General features: G+C 41.6%; 1 protein-coding gene across 1 annotated transcript in view; it reads right to left on the bottom strand.

Moving 5' to 3' along the window:
• LOC142184923 (coagulation factor VIII-like) overlaps positions 1-9,071 on the bottom strand; it is a 67,872-nt gene extending 58,801 nt beyond the window's left edge. The window contains exons 1-3 of the mRNA XM_075260075.1: positions 8,882-9,071; positions 4,166-4,269; positions 828-950 (exon numbers count right to left, since the gene is read on the bottom strand). Of these exons, the coding sequence (XP_075116176.1) occupies positions 828-950; positions 4,166-4,269; positions 8,882-9,021 (367 nt within the window). The 5' untranslated portion in view covers positions 9,022-9,071. The remainder of the gene's footprint in view (positions 1-827; positions 951-4,165; positions 4,270-8,881) is intronic.
• Positions 9,072-14,550: the final 5,479 nt, after the last annotated feature.

The following is a 14,550-nucleotide window of genomic DNA, read 5'->3' as shown; positions in this document are numbered from 1 at the left end:
GGCTCCTGCACACAGTATTATGTCCCACTGTGGACACCCATGAACAATTATTATACTCTGGGGTCTTTTCAGACCCCAGAGTATACTAATCGGAGACCCGGGAGAATAAAAACATAAAAAACAACTGTTTCTTACCTGTCCCCGGCTCCTACGCGGTCTTCTCTGCTGCCGTCCTTCTTCTATGACGTTGGACGTCACATGACCTGGGACGCAGGCCGGGTTCATGTGACGTCAGAGACGTCAGACAGGACATCAGGAAGGAGGCCTGGCAGGATCGTGGAGAGGTAAGTAACAGTGTTTTTTATGTTGCTTACCTCTCCTGGTCTGCCAATCATTATACTCGGGAGTTTGAAATGACCCCCGAGTATAATGATAGCAGCAGTAGCGGCTGTCACCGGGCCCCTAATGTCCCGGGCCCTGTGGCAGCACCCTCTGCTGCTATGGCGGTAGTTACGCCACTGGCTGTGTCCCTCTGGGGCAACAATATATGCACCTTTTCTTTGTATAATACACTGCATTACTATTTCCTTAATAATGAGAACAACTTGTAGTTGCTATTACTAAGTCTTTTTTTATATTGCTTGTGCATTTTACACCGTCCCTCCCTCTTCAATTGTTTCCACTCTTCTGTTACTTAAGTAAATATTTACTGTGCCCCTATGGACTCCTGATCTGATGCTATGGACTGTTCTGATTGGAGACAGATATACGTGATATAGTCTTTTTATGTCCTTTTGTTTATATTGACAAAGTTATAAACAGTTTAAGAAAGATAGAAATAATGACTACAGTATACAGTATAATAAAGGTGCGATGAGATTTCTCACCTTCTGACCTTTTCCCATAGGATACACCAACACCATGTAGACTGAATGGAATACTTGCAAGATTCTTGAAGTGAATAACAACATTATCAAATGTTTCAACACGAATTGTAGGACCCAAAAGACCTGCAAAAAGTAGAGTAATATTAGTAGAATAATTCATTTGGTAAAAGAAAGTTAACGTGTACTCACATCTAACAGACAATAATAGACAAATTACTAATATTTATTAATGTAACATAGTTACATACTGGATGAGGTTGGATGAAGATACAAGGTACGTCAAGTCCAACCTATAACCTTACAGTGTTGATCCAAAGGAGCACAAAAAAACCCCCAAGAGGTTGATGCTGATTGCCCCATATCAGGGACTAAAAAAAAAAATCTGAAAATCATGATAAAACCCTGAATCAACTTCTGCACATTTTTCGGGTGGAGACTGGGTGGACCCCATTATAGTCTATGAGTTCCACAAGTTTCCGTGGGTAACCTCTTTTAAAGCAGAGGATCAATGGTGAATCTTAGAGAGAGAAGCTGCCAGGTCAGCAAACCATTAAAAAGCTTCTCATACAGCAACCCATCATGTCTCCCTAATCTGATGATGGTTGGAGTGCCCTTGCTGGTGAATTCAGGGTACAGGAGTCGAGAGACACAACGGTGTAACAACTCAAGCTTTACTTGAAGAACGGCAGGTAACAATAAATAGCAACTCTGGATTATAGCTATGAGGACCGTCCAAAACCACCATCACAGTCTATGGCATGCACATGATTCCATTAAATTGAACAGACGCATTTCCTGACAGGTTGTCAGTTTAACAAAAACATTTCTGCTTCCACTTCCACAGTCTCCCCTCTTGAGGAGAGAGGGAACTCCACTAGTCCTTCCCCCTCAATAGAGCATCCTAAGTTGAGGGTTGTGCCATCTGATCCCCCTCAGCCAAAATGGTAAGTCAACTTAACTGTAGTTGGACCAGGATGTGATGTTGCAGTCACTTATAATGATTCTGCATTCCTGTGCCGTGGGGCCTTAGCCTTAAAGTTGTTTAACCCATAACTTACATTTGCCATAATAGTACAGTGGATGTAGGCTATTTAAATATGGTGGCTGCTCAGGAACTGAAGGTCTTCCTAAGCCACCAGGTCTCTAGTGTATTATACAGTGGAGACCCATGCTTATGCCCACAAGTGCTGTGGATTCACGACCCCCGAAATGAGATCCGGGGTCAGCGATCCATTGCTATGACAGCTGGGAGCCTATTGAAGGCTACCAGGCTTGTCTGCCATTGAATTGTATTACAGGCTGCTCTATATAGCCGGTAATACAAATGCTGGTTCCTTTGATTTGTGAAGGGCTGCGGAATTTATTAGCATTTTAGAAATAAAATGTTCTGGGGTCTAATAATTGCAGTAATAATAAAAAAAATATTTAAAAAATTAAAACGAACTAAAAATTCATATCACTCCCCTTTCGCTAGAACACATAAAAGTATTAAAAAAAATGTGAAACAAACAATCGGGATCACTGTATCCGAAAACTGTGTCTACGAATCTATACAAATAATTTTGCCATACAGTGAACACCATGGTGGGAAAAAAATATCAAAAGAGCCGAACCGCCATTTTTTAGTTGTTTCGCCTACATATTCCAGAAGAAATGTTTCCACAGTGGGTTTACTGATTTCCAGCGTTCTTTGGAACATCAGATCAACAGTGTGGCCCTTTCTGAGTTGCAGAGTGGACCACATTAGAGAAACACAATTGGTATCGCCACATCTGTAACAACCCCTAAAATAAAATTACTATGTTATCTATTCTACATGATAAATACCATAAATCTGAAAATTCCCATGTTTTCTGATCATTTCAACTCTCAACAAACAAAAAGTAATACATTTCGGAAGTGTTTTTTCAATGTTAATGACTGTTAGGGCTAATTCACACAGGGTTCCGCGTGAACGCATTCCGTCGTGGCTGCTGCACTGGCATCCTGTTGTGGCTTTCCACTCCAGATTAGGCCCAAATGAATGGGCCTAGCCCGGAGGGTGGTGTCACGAGGCGGATGCTGTGGCTGAATCAGCCGCGGAATCCACCTGAAGAAAGGGCAACTCGCTCGCGGAAAAAGGAAGTGACCAGCTCCCATTGATTTCAATGGGAGGCGGCAGGATTTTGACGCGGATTCCACATCAAAATCCTGACCATTTTGCCCTGTGTGAACTAGCCCTATGGGGATTAAAACATTATTATGTATCGAAATTATATGAGTGCACTGAAATTTCCAAATCCAAAAATTCTTCGCATTCAATCATAATTCTCCAGCAAAGTTGGGTAAAGGATTTTATACTAATATTATTGTCATTGTTGTGGATCTAGGGGGGGTCTGGCAGGTAAAGACTTTTGACAAAAGGCTCAAAATGGTTTAAAATTTTTTAGAAATATCTCACTGATATCTAGTAGTCCAATACACCCTTTAGAAACTGCAGTTTGTGTCACAATGGGTAAAGGAGCTGTGACTGATAGTGGGATTTTACAGTTCTAATATTTTCACAAGATACTTGAATTCACTGCACATGAACGTAGGAAAAACTGCATAGCAAATGGACTAGGCTGTTGGAGAAAATTGGCTTCAATGGTCTAATCCAGGGGTGCCCAATACGTCGATCGCGATCTACTGGTAGATCGCAAAGGACGTATGGGTCGATCGCGGGATGCAGGGATCCCCGGTGTCTGCTTGTTCACAGTGCAGGCTGAGAGTCAGCCCCAGCCTGCAGTGTCCAGAGATAACTCTCAGCCTGCGCTGTGAACAAACAGACACCGGGGATCCCTGGGTGGCCATAGAACGCCGCTGTCTCCTGCTCTCACGATCCGCCCGGCCCCGCACACAGACACACCCACATGGCCCGCCCATAATCCCGCCCCGGCACCACCCACAGGTCCGCCCCCGGCCCCGCCCTAGTAGATCTTTTGCCTTGGTCAGCTAATAAAGCAGCTCACACGCTGAAAAATTGTGAGCACCCCTGGTCTAATCCATGTGGTGCACAACATAAACTAAAATAATGCTTGTGGTGTGAATTGTACTATAATATATTATGCACGTGTCTTTCAGGCAGTACTTTACACACACAAATAGCACACAGACCCAAAATGTCTGTATCCAGCCTTTCCAATATAGTAAAAATAAGTATGCTGGCTCACACTGCCACTCATGGTACATGTGCTCATACAAGTCTAGGGATAATTTTGGCATGTACACAAAAAACATTTTCCTACATTATATATTATGTATATACGGTATATATTTTTATTTATCCATATGCAGTACATAGATTCAACTATTCTTACCAGTCAAGTCCTCCTTCGGTTTGATATCTGTGAAACTTTCATCAGTATATTCCACAAAAAGTGCTTTTTTGTATATTTGAGAGCCGGGTTGTCTTAAAAATGGCCTAAAATATGTAATGAGAAAATAAAAATTTAACACATACATTCACATTAAAGGGGTAATCCCTCCCATCTTGATATTTAGAGCTATAGCCAGGGCAGCCTCTATTATTTTCCAAACACCAGTTAAAATGGCATGTGAGAGACATGTGGCACATGTGTGGCCCTCTCCCATTTACTTGTGAGATGTAACCATAAATGCCAAGCTGGGACTACCTTTTTACCCTTAGGCTAGGTTCAAGCCACTGTTGTTAATGTCCATTGCTGTCTTCCATCATAGGATGACAGCAACAGACATTAAACTGTTGCAAAGAACAGTCACAGACCGATTCTGTGTCCATTCCCATTGACACCAATGTAAGCAACGTTACGGACACTAGCTTCCATCATGTTGCAACATAAGATGAAGTCTGGACTGCGTGCAGTTTAATGTCCATTGCTGTCATCCTATGACAAGACAGCAACAGACATTAACAATGGTTCTTTGAATCCAGATGTAACATTTGAGGCCGGGTTACATCCATGGTGGCAATCTGCAAAGCCACCATTTTGGATTCAACTTTACTTTTTTCAGTGGTAAGGGGGTCATGTGACACATCAAACACATGGAGAATTGCACAAGAAAAACAATGGTGTGCTCATTTTTAACATAGCTTTATTCACTATCGAGTTATTGACACGTTTCTTATTGTTACAGCCATTGACATGTCGCAGAGGTTAACCGACGAGGAGCGGACAGACATTGTGTTGATGTCTGGTGAACGCAGTATTCGGGTCATTGCAGCAGACTTCAATGCAAGAAACCCTACGAGACCACCCATCTCCCATGCCACAGTTAGCAAATTTTGTACAACTGGTTCGGTGTTGGATTAGCCCAAATCTGGACGTGTGAAAACTGTCACCAACGATGAAACATCAGTGGCTGTCCTGGCAGCACACCCTTCCAGTGGCGTAACTAGGAATGGCGGGGCCCCGTGGCGAACTTTTGACCCCCCGACCGACACCGACGCCGAAGACCTCGACCGACCCCCTCCTACGCATTCTTGCGTGTTCTATTATCCCCCATAGTGGCCCCTGCGCACAGTATTATCCCCCATAGTGGACCCTGCACACAGTATTATGCCCCATAGTGGCCCCTGCACACAGTATTATGTCCCATAGTGACCCCTGCACACAGTATTATGCTCCATAGTGGCCCCTGCACACAGTATTAATAAGATAAGATAAGATAATCCTTTAATAGTCCCACATTGGGGAAATTTCAGCGTGTTACAGCAGCATAGTAATACAACATAGTGGCCCCTGCATACAGTATTATGTCTCATAGTGGCCCCTACACACAGTATTATGTCCCACAGTGGCCCCTGCATACAGTATTATGCCCCATAGTGGCTCCTGCACACAGTATTATGTCTCATAGTGGCCCCTACACACAGTATTATGTCCCACAGTGGCCCCTGCATACAGTATTATGCCCCATAGTGGCCCCTGCACACAGTAGTATGCTCCATAGTGGACACCCATAAACAATTATTATACTCTGGGTCTTTTCAGACCCCAGAGTATAATAATCGGAGACCCGGGGGAATAAAAACATAGAAAACCACAGTTTCTTACCTGTCCCCTGGCTCCTACGCTGTCTTCTCTGCTGCCGTCCTTCTTCTATGACGTCGGATGTCACATGACCCGGGACGCAGGCCGGGTTCATGTGACGTCAGAGACGTCAGACAGGACATCAGGAAGGAGGCCTGGCAGGATCGTGGAGAGGTAAGTAACAGTGTTTTTTATGTTTCTTATCTCTCCCGGTCCACCAATCATTATACTCGGGGGTCTGAAAAGACCCCCGAGTATAATGATAGCAGGGGTAGCAGCTGTCACCGGGCCCCTAATGTCCCGGGCCCTGTGGCAGCTGCCTCTGCTGCTATGGTGGTAGTTACGCCACTGTACCCTTCCTTCCTTTTTTAAAAACCAAGGTGATATCGTTGAGCGCCAGAATAAAGTGATAGGAAATACTGAGTCAGGTACAGGATTTATTACTGACCTACTACTGTATATAGCTCCTGGGTAGGGAGAAACTCATCTATAATTTTGTCATGGATGTGTCATATATGTGCGGTCAGTTGCCACATTCTGTATTTGTAATAGGAAATCTCCACGCTGTTTTTCAATGCTTGCAAAATCATAACTTTTTTACAAAAGATTTTGATGGCGTTATCCATGCTGCTAAATTTGTAACATGCATTTTTCTGTTTCATTTTTTTCCTTAAACATTTATAAAGGGTAATAGTAAAGGGCACTTATAAAGACCATACATGGTAGCAAATAGCAAAAAAAATGCTGAATTTTGTAGTATTTTCTCATATTAAACATTTATATGTTCCAGACAAGTTATTAGTTTGAGGCACAATTTATTACAATTTATTACAGAATAAACTGAGTAGAAAACAAAACGAGAAATAAATAATGCAGAGAAAAAAATGCAAGAATAGACGTGCTCAGATACATTGTATTTTAATCAAAATGACACCAAACACCTTAAAAAGTTGTTAAACGTGCAAAGAAGAAAGCTCCAGCCACTTGGGAGTTAAATTAAAATAATACAATGTTACAAGATAAGAGAATTCTATTGTTCTTCCTGTTATATTTTACTTTGACTCTGGTGCCAATAATTGTTATACAACTGAAGCCATGGTACAGCACGGGGAAGAAATATTATTATACTGGTCACAATATCACCTGCAGCTAAAGGACATAGACCATGCTTACATTGCTCTGCACTAGTTTAAATTTCAGGGATGGGGGCTAAAATGAGGAGGGTATCAGAATATTATGTTACTGTATGATGGCATGGTATATTGAGACTGAAATTCCTGTGTCTTTAAAGAGGACCTTTCACCTCCTGGGGTACATGTGGCTTTATGTACCGCTAAAAAGCCGACAGTGCACTGAATTCATCTGAGATGCAGCAGAGCTGAGTGTGCAGCAGGGTTCAGTGCACACTCAACTCTGCTTCATCTCCGGTGTAGCAAAGCTGGCAATGCATTGAGCTCGATTTCTGGTGTAGCCGAGCTGAGTGCACGGCCAGCTCTGCTTCATCTCCGGTATAGCAGTGCTGGCCGTGCGCTCAGCTCAGCTGCAACTCCGGAGTAGCCAAGCTGAGCGCACGGCCAGCTCTGCTTCATCTTCGGTGTAGCAGTGCTGGCCGTGCGCTCAGCTCGGCTGCATCTCCGGAGTAGCTGAGCTGAGCGCACGGCCAGCTCTTCTACATCTCAGCATAGTAATGCATTCCCTGAAATGACCATTTTTTCCCCATAGACTATAATGGGGTTCTATATTCGTTCGAATAGTCGAATATTTAGGGGCTATTCGAAATGAATATCGAATATTTTACTGTTCGTTCATCTCTAGTTAAAGGAGTTTTCTGGCCACAAATGAATTTTCATACTGATGCTATACAGATCATAGAAATCAGTTGTTCTGGTAGCCCCCAAGTGCCAGAAGTTACAGCAGTGGACACAGGGCATGTGCAGGCTGCTTTTCATATAATAGGAGCCGAGCTGAAGCCCAGGCCACTGTATAGCGTTGGTTCCACGATATTGCAGCGCCACTTCCAATGAAAAGCCCTTTAATGGGAAGTTACACAATGCTTAAAATACTAACTAGATAAAAGAACAAAACAGAAACTAATAGTGGCCTCCATGATCCAGACCGCAGAGATTACTACTGTACGTTACTTAAAGTGGATTTTGACTTTGCACATAATTTTGCTACTAGGCCCAAAATTCTGTGTTGGTTCATTTCATAACAAATCTGTATCGGATTTGGAGCTCTGTTTTCTATCCTGTGGATATGTGATAAGTATGACAACTCCTTTTGGGTCCAGACAACCCCTTTAATGAAACTGAAAAATATCCTAAATTAAGTTAACATATTAAAAATACAGTATATGACTGAAACAGTAACAGAATACATAAAACTCACCTGGAAGGAAATATACTATGTAATAATTGTTATTTTTTTAAAGGGATCCTATCACTCACACACAATTTTTTCTAGGTACCGCGTCGGAATAGCCTTAAGAAAGGCTATTCGTCTCCTACCGTTCGTTGTCTTCTCCGCGCCGCCGTTCGCCTACAAGCCTGTGGGTATGCACAGTCTGCTCTGCCCAAGACCTAGAAGTTACAAGCCACCACCAGAAGAAGAGGATGAAAAGGACACTCCTGATGAAGATGGAGGCGGCGCTGGAGAGAGCTCTCTCGCAGCATTGGGGACGCCCCCAGTGCTGTTTGAGTGCTGGGAACCAGGCCCAGTGCTGCAAGAGAGCTAATTTGCATACCAAGAAAAATCAGGATTGTAGGCGAACGGCGGCGCGGAGAAGACAACGAACGGTAGGAGAAGAATAGCCTTTGTTAAGGCTATTCCGAAGTGGTACCTAGAAAAAATTGTGTGTGATAGGATCCCTTTAAGCAGAAAAATAATTTACTCTACTTTTTTTGGAGGTTCCCCGTTAAGAATTGGCATAACGGTTTCTATATATTCCAAGAGCAATACACATGGTAGAAAAAAATACAAATGAAGAAAGTAAGTATATTCTTCCACTAAAGCAGCGCCATTTACCTTTCTTCTTCTTCTTCAGAAAAAACTGTCCCATCCTTGTAATTCCACAAGTGCTCCTCAGCAGCAATATAGAAGACCCTGGTGATGGCCTCGCACGTGTGACAGAGTAGTGACAGCTGCAGGAAGGTCACCGGCCTCATTGTGAGTATAGACACTCCGAGGAGAATGCCTTACTTCTGGATGCGTCTTACGGTTCCTCTCACGAGTAGATGCCCTTCCTAGAATTTTTTGTTAACTGCCTTAGAAAAGGAAGGAAATTCACAGCAGGAAACTGAGGGTGTGACATGAAATTACATTTCACTTTGATGTCTATTGTGGTGAAAGTGACATAAGTTTATTAATAAGTACCAAGAATGAATGATAGTCGCGACTTTTCCCGTAGGCATTATATTATCTATTGCATACATTTTAGGCTGAAGTCAAGACCTTCCCCTTACACATAATATCTCTTTTATATAGTTTATCCTGAAAGTTCATTTTTTAAAGGAGAGACCTGCCTTTGTGCAAAAAATAAATTTTTTGTTCCATTGAACATTGGTGTGTTAAGTCTGCATCTACCACTACAAAGTTATGTGTAACAGACTACAAAACTCTTATGTATAGTAGTCTGGTCTTATACACATACTTTCTCCTGTCCTGTTTTTTGTTTCTAATTTATATTCGGTAAGGAAGACGGCACAGATTTATGGTGAGGATGTGAGTGTCAGATCAGACTGAAGACAGTTCGTAAAGATCAAAAAAAAAAAAAAAGTTCAAAGACAGCGGCACCGTTCTGTGGGTATGAACATACACCAAATGGCTGGATCTCAAACTAGATGATCTGGCATTTTGGTGGTGCTCACTGCTGGTAAATAATATAAGACAGTCCAATGTAATACAAAAATAGAAAATCAGGGCACTCACCAGCCAGTAGTAAAATTTACCAAGCTTTAATAGTCATCCATAAAAACAGGTACTTAAACAGCGCTTACAGTCGGGGGTAGGGCAGATGGAATGTGCAAAAAATGAAGCGATGACCGTTTCGTCACCACCTGACATATATATCGGCCACCCACATCACCACGTAAATAAATACAATTCAAATAACAAAAAAAAAAACAACCACTTAAAACATGTTAAAACAACTTAACAGTACATTACATCATTGTACATTAACATTTCTAACTGATCGCTAACTTTATTTTAATTCTTTCAAACTTTTTAAACTTTTTCAGCCTGTCAAAGCCTCTAACAGGCGGAAAGAACCTTTTGCTCCGCCCCTTCTAGTAGGTGGACTTGAAGGAGAACTACACTTCTAACGCGGACTCACAAATGCACAGGCTACTATGTTCATTCAAAAAGCCCGCCAGCATAGTCCATTGAAGACAGCATACTAACTGGGCAGCCAATCAAAAAGGGAGCTACTTGCTCCCATTCTAAATATGACCAACGTCTATATAAATACATCTTTTTTCACTAGTGAACCTGAAAGAGAACTGCTATCAACATGATCGATCACATTGATGGTAAATAAATAAATGTTATTCCTCAACTTATTGTGAATCACTGACATCCGCTTATACATAAGTGGATGTCAGAAACCAAGAAAGCATGAGAACCAAAGTGACAGCAGAAGAATACCAGAGGGCCAGGCCACGATTCCAGGAGGTCACAGATAAAGTCAAATCAGCAAGAGAGGGGATAACCAGGAGGGCAGGCCACATCAGTAAACCAGGGAATCGGCAGAAAATAGGGAAAGGTACTGGAAATGGGTTCAGAAACACTGGGAGTCAGATACATGAATTGATCACAGGCAGTGAATGGGTGCCAGAGCTAGATGCGAATATCCTGTCTCAGATCTGGATTGGACGGTGAAACAGCAATCTGATAGGTTCTGTATTTTCAAACTCTGACTGGCTGAGCAGACCCAATCCGAGATTGACTAGTAGACATGGCGACCTTAAAGCGATGGATCTGAGCAGTGCTACATGGAAGGGAACTATGGATGCAAGGTTAAGTTTCCTAACTTTGCTTTGGTGGTGCAATATATTTTCTTCATATGCAGTGCTGCGATAAAACGTTTCAACATTTTTTTTCTTTTTTTTTTTCTAAGTCCTTCTAGGAAACTTGAACATGCGCTCTTCAGATCCCTTGTGCCATAGATTGCAATGTTACTGTATTGTCTATGACAAAATGTTTCTATATTTTCATTAAAGCTCACATGAAATGTGTATTGAGCTCGCTCTGCACTGCTACTAGTATCTTGTAGGCACATATAGGAATATGTTACAGTAAGCATACATGTTCTAATGCGACAGGAAGGCATAATGTATTTTTTTTATAGTGTAGCATAAATAGCAAATTTCCCAAGCAGACTGTGTGACATAATACTTAGTCACAATCTGTGGTCTGACATTTACTTCAGAATATTCAACTCATCAGTTTTAAGAAATAGAACTTTGTATTTTATGTATATTTGGAGATTATGTTCAGAATGGATTGTAGCCATTATAAAGCTGACTTTACATTCTAAAATATTGTTTAAGAACATGAATTTCACGTCTGTGATGGTTCCAGTTCCTTTTTTATGTATCTGATTTGGAGCCAAAAACATCTTTGTGTTGAAACAATATGATTTTGAGTTTTTAAGATTCTACTTGGAGTAACAGATCCGTATTGTAATAATAAATAAATAAAAATAAATAAATAAATAAATAAATAAATAAATAAATAAATCAACAATCAAGAACTATACAACAGCAGGAAGGTTCGCACAAAACAGCAAAAAATCCAAAAGGTGAACAAATACCCTTTAACCTTTATCTAACCTGAAACAAAGTTGCACAACCGTGTCAACCGTAATACAAGAAAGCACAGCAATACAACACAGCGGGTGTCACAATGCAGAAAAAGAAGTCACCACATCCAGAGCCCAACTAAAAGGTCCATACATTAAAAACAACTCCAATATGTTGTATAAATATACATCTGGTCTTAATATTGTAGAAAACCTGTCCCGAGTCACCTCTGTCCAAAAATTGGGAGTACAAGGTAACAATACAAAAATGAAATTGGGTAAGAGGGTTGTAAAAACAAGTCAAGTATTATCTTCTCCATTTTAATATAGACTTATAGTCTCAGATTTGTGTTGCCTCCATTAATGTGAGTCTACCATAACCAAATCTTCTAATACACTTATATGGAGTTGTAGGGGCTGTTAGCAAACATATGATTTTGTGTTAAAGCGCAATCTTACCAGAGCTTAATTCCCTGTTACTAGGTAAGTTCCATCTTTAGATACCAGCCTGCTGAAGATGGCAACACAGTGAGTGGAAAGGGAATGGGAAGTCAACAAATTTCATATAGTGAATGGAGGGGGGAGGGGTAGCTCTCTCTTCACAGTCTCTATATGTCCAGACAGCTTTCACTGTACACTGAACAGATATACTTCTGACTAGCTGCCTGACACATAAGTTACAACTTTACTTATTGTGCTCAGAATTCTATTTTTCTGTGTAAAAAATATGCAAATCTATTCTCCAGGATGTAATTAGGAGAACAGTGCACTCTGTATGCCGCCCTCTACAGGGCAGCCCCTTAACATCATGCATGACTCAGTTAATAAGCCTACTAACATGATGCGGAGTTTATTGCCAAATTAGTATTTCTATTCCAAAAGGAACAGATTCCCAGCTATGGACAGCGCTGTTTCTGTCTTTTGGACCTCCTCAGCATAGCGCAGGGATACTGATTTGTCATAGTGAGAGACTATAGACCAGGGTCAGGGGATAATCATACACATTAGGGAGAGTGTGTGCCTACATAGGCGTACAAAGACTTACAAGTCATTCCTGTTCCGCTAGGGATTCTGGGTAAAAAATATGCAAATCTATTCTCCAGGATGTAATTAGGATAACAGTGCCTCTGTATGCTGCCCTCTAGAGGGCAGCCCCCTTAATATCATGCATGACTCAGTTAATAAGTCAGGGATCTTTTTAGCTGCATGATAATCTGGATTTGCAGTTTAGTGTTCCTGGATATCCTATATTATGGTCATTTGGACTTTTCTGAACTATTTGTTATTGTACAGTTACTTCTGACAAAATAATACATTTAAAGAAAACAGCAGTAGTAATAAAGTATAGGGGTAGAGAGAGCAGTAATTTTCACAGTGAAAGTAATTTTAGCATAGAGAGAGGGGCAAGGAAAACGCCGGCAGAAAGCATGATTTAATTGAAAAGAAATATTAGAAAGCTTCTTACAATATATTCAATATTTATAAAAAGTTTGCTAAAATGACAGTGACTATTTAAGGGTTAACGGCGACTAAAGCCAGTCACTTTTAGTCTGTGCCGTTAATAGAGTGTTTGGGGAATTTTTTGGCGTTTCTCTTGGGTTTATAAATGTAGACGGGATAAACTTAAAGAACCTAAATTTTATTCACTAACTACGTAACTGTACATATGGTGATCCCTCTCTCCTTGTATTTCATCAGTTAAGCACCAATTGTGATATCAGCTGTAAAGTTTGGGTCTGGCTCATCCCTACAGTTGGTTGATTGACTGCTGTGTATACTGTGTAGCCTGCTGAGCAGCCAATCAACCAGCTTTAATCCCACAGAAGTGCCCAGTATGGTTATGGTTGTGATTGGCCAAGCAGGACATGTGACCCATCCATATAAGAGGCGGGGTCACAGGTCCTGTCGCGCCAGGTCAGTCCTCTCTGCGCCAAGCTGATGAGATGCAACACATCGAAACAGCTGTCCTTGGCTGGGAGACTGGCATCCTAATTACATCATGGAAGTCAGATTTGCATATTCTTCCCATGTTCCATTCCAGTTAGGCTAGATACAGAGAGGCTGCATCTGGCGATGGGACAGTCAAAGCCTGAGCTAAATGTAATAATTCTCCTTACCAGGGCAGCGAGGTAGTGAGAGGAGCCGGATACTGTGAGGGACAGGGAGTCTAGAAATAATAAGGGCAGTGACAGTAAACTACATGTATATCCATACTGTCTCCTAGCGCAGTAACAATAACTACGTGTGCACCCATGCTGTCTTCTGGCGCAGTAATAATAACTATCTATACCCATATTGTCTCCTAGCCTACTAACAATAACTGAGTGTGTACACATACTGTCTCCTAGTGCAGACTATGACTCACATGGTGCATGAGTATCTGTTGACACATCTCCTGATGCTGAGTGATGGGTCTTCCCCGTTCAATTCCTGGGTTGGTAAATTGGACACGTGGCCAGAGATTGCCCTTTAAACCTTGGAGGTGCAGCCTGTCCTGTGGGAAGTGTCATATAAGAATGTATGTTCAGCACCGCAGGGGATGCCATCACCAACTAGAGGCTCCGCCTATCCAGGGCCAATGTGGACATACGTTCATTACGATGAACCAGGCATGGATCCCACAGGACTTGGCTACGCCCACGCCTGAGTATGTGGTAAGGGAGTAGAATCATTGGCTATAGTGATTTTTACCTAAGCCTATATTTGCATAGCCTTTAGAAAGGCAGACATACCTTTTATTCATTGATCCTCCCAGCCCGGAATCGCCTTTCTAAAGGCTATGCAAATATAGGCTTAGTTAAAAATCACTATATCCAATGATAGACTCCATTAAAAGTGTTGGCTACCTCCTCCCCCCTGCACCTATATCACCTGTATCAAAATTATTATTATT

The sequence above is a fragment of the Leptodactylus fuscus genome, chromosome 11 (genome assembly GCF_031893055.1).
Source record: "Leptodactylus fuscus isolate aLepFus1 chromosome 11, aLepFus1.hap2, whole genome shotgun sequence".
NCBI classification, from domain to species: Eukaryota; Metazoa; Chordata; class Amphibia; order Anura; family Leptodactylidae; genus Leptodactylus; species Leptodactylus fuscus.
This window is presented reverse-complemented; position numbering and strand designations above follow the sequence as displayed.